This window comes from Lupinus angustifolius, chromosome LG03, assembly GCF_001865875.1.
Source record: "Lupinus angustifolius cultivar Tanjil chromosome LG03, LupAngTanjil_v1.0, whole genome shotgun sequence".
NCBI lineage: Eukaryota > Viridiplantae > Streptophyta > Magnoliopsida > Fabales > Fabaceae > Lupinus > Lupinus angustifolius.
The window spans coordinates 18148919-18151460 of record NC_032011.1 but is presented as its reverse complement, the minus strand read 5'-3'; the positions used below and the strand labels follow the sequence as shown (position 1 = coordinate 18151460).

The 2542-nt window shown below is 39.5% G+C and overlaps 1 protein-coding gene across 1 annotated transcript; it reads right to left on the bottom strand.

Moving 5' to 3' along the window:
* On the bottom strand, window positions 1070-2328 carry LOC109342399. Its single transcript, XM_019580389.1, has 2 exons — window positions 1909-2328; window positions 1070-1690 (listed from the first exon to the last, which is right to left on the bottom strand). Exons 1-2 carry the CDS (start codon window positions 2326-2328, stop codon window positions 1070-1072), a joined length of 1041 nt encoding a protein of 346 aa, XP_019435934.1.

Here is a 2542-nt window from a genome sequence, read left to right as displayed (position 1 = left end):
AGTACGAGAATGAGAATGAGGATAGGAGGAGGATGAGAATGTGGATAGGATAAGGATGAGAATGTGTAAGAGGATGAGGATGAGGATNTTCTGTAAGCTCTGTGTGTTAATTTCATTATCGGTTAATTGTCGTGCAAGTAATCGAATCTGCCTACGCTTACTGTTTGTGTTTTAATCGATTAAATCAAATCCGTTAATCGATTATCCACATTCTTTTAATCGATTAAATAGGGGTGATTCAGCATTAAGTGTTGAGTTTCGAAAAACGGATATTCTAACCGCTACACCTATTCAACCCCCATTCTAGGTGTATTGTAACCACTGATACCTAACAGGTCCATTGTCATTTAAGGCAAAAATAAATAAATAATAGATTTATATTCTAAGTTATGAAGTGATAATTTATTGTTGTAATTAATTATTTAATGAAGACTGAAAATGATTTTGAAGCCTAGAAAGAAAAACAAGTAAAATAAGAATTGATTTATTATATTAGGCCATGCCCCACATATAGATTTTGCCTAATACCACAAAATGTTTGGGCAATGTCCTGAATTAGATAATGAGAAAGAAGGTGTATACACTATAGTATAAGAGTTTTATTATATATAATTATTATATATGTTATTATATGATAGAACAGAGAATGCAACAATGTTTTATATATGTATATTGTGGAATTATGAGCTTAAGAGCTCTACAATAGTTTGTAAGCAAAATAGAAAACAAGTATTCCAGAGTCTAAGACTCTTCTAGAGAATAGCCTCCTTCTCTAGCGTTACCACCTATTGCCTCATCACAGAATACCCCTCCCCCTCATACTAGACTTCCCTATATTTCTGGAAATAGTGCCACCTCATTCCCTTGTAACTAACTTTCTTTTTCTCTCTCTCCTTGGCCCACTTTCTTTCTTCTGGTGTACACTTGCCACCCTATGGGCCTTGTTTGCTCATTATTAGTAATGGGCTCATCAGTCATAGGTGCTCTATCATTGCCCCCATCCTATGATAACAACCTTGTCCTCAAGACGTAGAGAAGGAAATTGACTTTTGAGTACTTCTTTATCTTCCTATGTGGTCTCCTCTGTAGTTCTGTTTTTCCACTTAATCAACCATTGCCTCTCCTTTTGTCCTTTATTCAGAATTCTTCGTGAAGCCAGCACTATGTCTGGTTCATCAATAGCTTCAGAATCAATTTCTAAGTCAGCCGACAAAACCGCTTCCATCGCATAATCCCCCAGTGCCTTTTTTAGCTGTGAAATGTGAAAAACGGGGTGCACTCTAGCTGTCGGGGGTAACTTCACCTTGTATGACACAGCCCCGACCCGTGCTAGTATTGGAAATGGCCCGTAGTACCGTGGAACTAACTTCTGGTTTATCCTTCGAACCACCATATGCTGCCTATGAGGCTGCAACTTATTAAATACCCATTCTTTGACTTCAAACTCCAAAAATATGCGCTTCTTGTTCGCATATTTTTTCATTTGTTGCTGAGCTTGCACTAGATGATACTTAAGTTGCCTTAAGGCTTCATCTCTATCCACCAAATCTACTGCCACAGTTTCTACTCCCGTTTCTCCTTGAGTAAAGTGCACCAACGGAGGTGGGGTTCTCCCATAAACCACTTCAAAAGGAGTTTTCCCCGTTGATCCGTGATATGTGGTGTTATACCACAGCTCGGCCCAAGGCACCTAGTACAACCAAGTTTTGGGCTATTCTAAAACAAAACACCGTAAATACGCCTCTAAACATCGATTAATCATCTCGGTTTGGCCACCCGTCTTCGGATGATAAGGGGAGCTCATATTCAGCGTTGTCCCCTGCAAACAAAATAGTTTTGTCCAGAATAAACTCATAAACATAGGATCCCTATCACTTACTATTGATTACGGAATTCCTGAAGTCTGACCACCTCTTTAGCAAATACTTCCGCCACCTTCCTAGCTGTATACGGGTGCTTAAGTGGTAGAAAATAGCTATATTTGGACAGCCTATCTACTACGACAAAAATGGCCTCAAATCCCTTTGACTTCGGCAATCCCGTGATGAAATCCAGAGAGATGTCTTCCCGAATTCGATCTGGAATTGGTAACGGTTGGAGTAACCCGGCTGGAGACGTCGCAACATATTTTTGACGTTGGCAAACGTCACATTTTTTAACAAAATCCTGCACCATTTTCTTCATTCCAACCCAGTATAAGTTTCCAGCAATGCATTTATAAGTCCGCAAAAAACCAGAGTGTCCTCCCACAAGAGAAGAGTAGAATTCTGTCAATAGTGTAGGAATAAGGATAGATGTTGCTGCCAATACCAATCTCCCATGGTACATTAATACCCCATGTTGTAAAGTGAAACCAGTTCTTGAATTCACATCTCTTTACAAGTCCTCCACAATCTGTTTCAAGAATGGATCTTTGTCCATTTCGAATTGCAGGTGCTTGTCATCCACCCAAATCGGAAAAGAGGTGATCTCCCGTAACTCTCCTTCCTCAAACATTCTGGACAATGAGTCAGCAGCCTTGTTTTTGGGAACGGGTTTATAA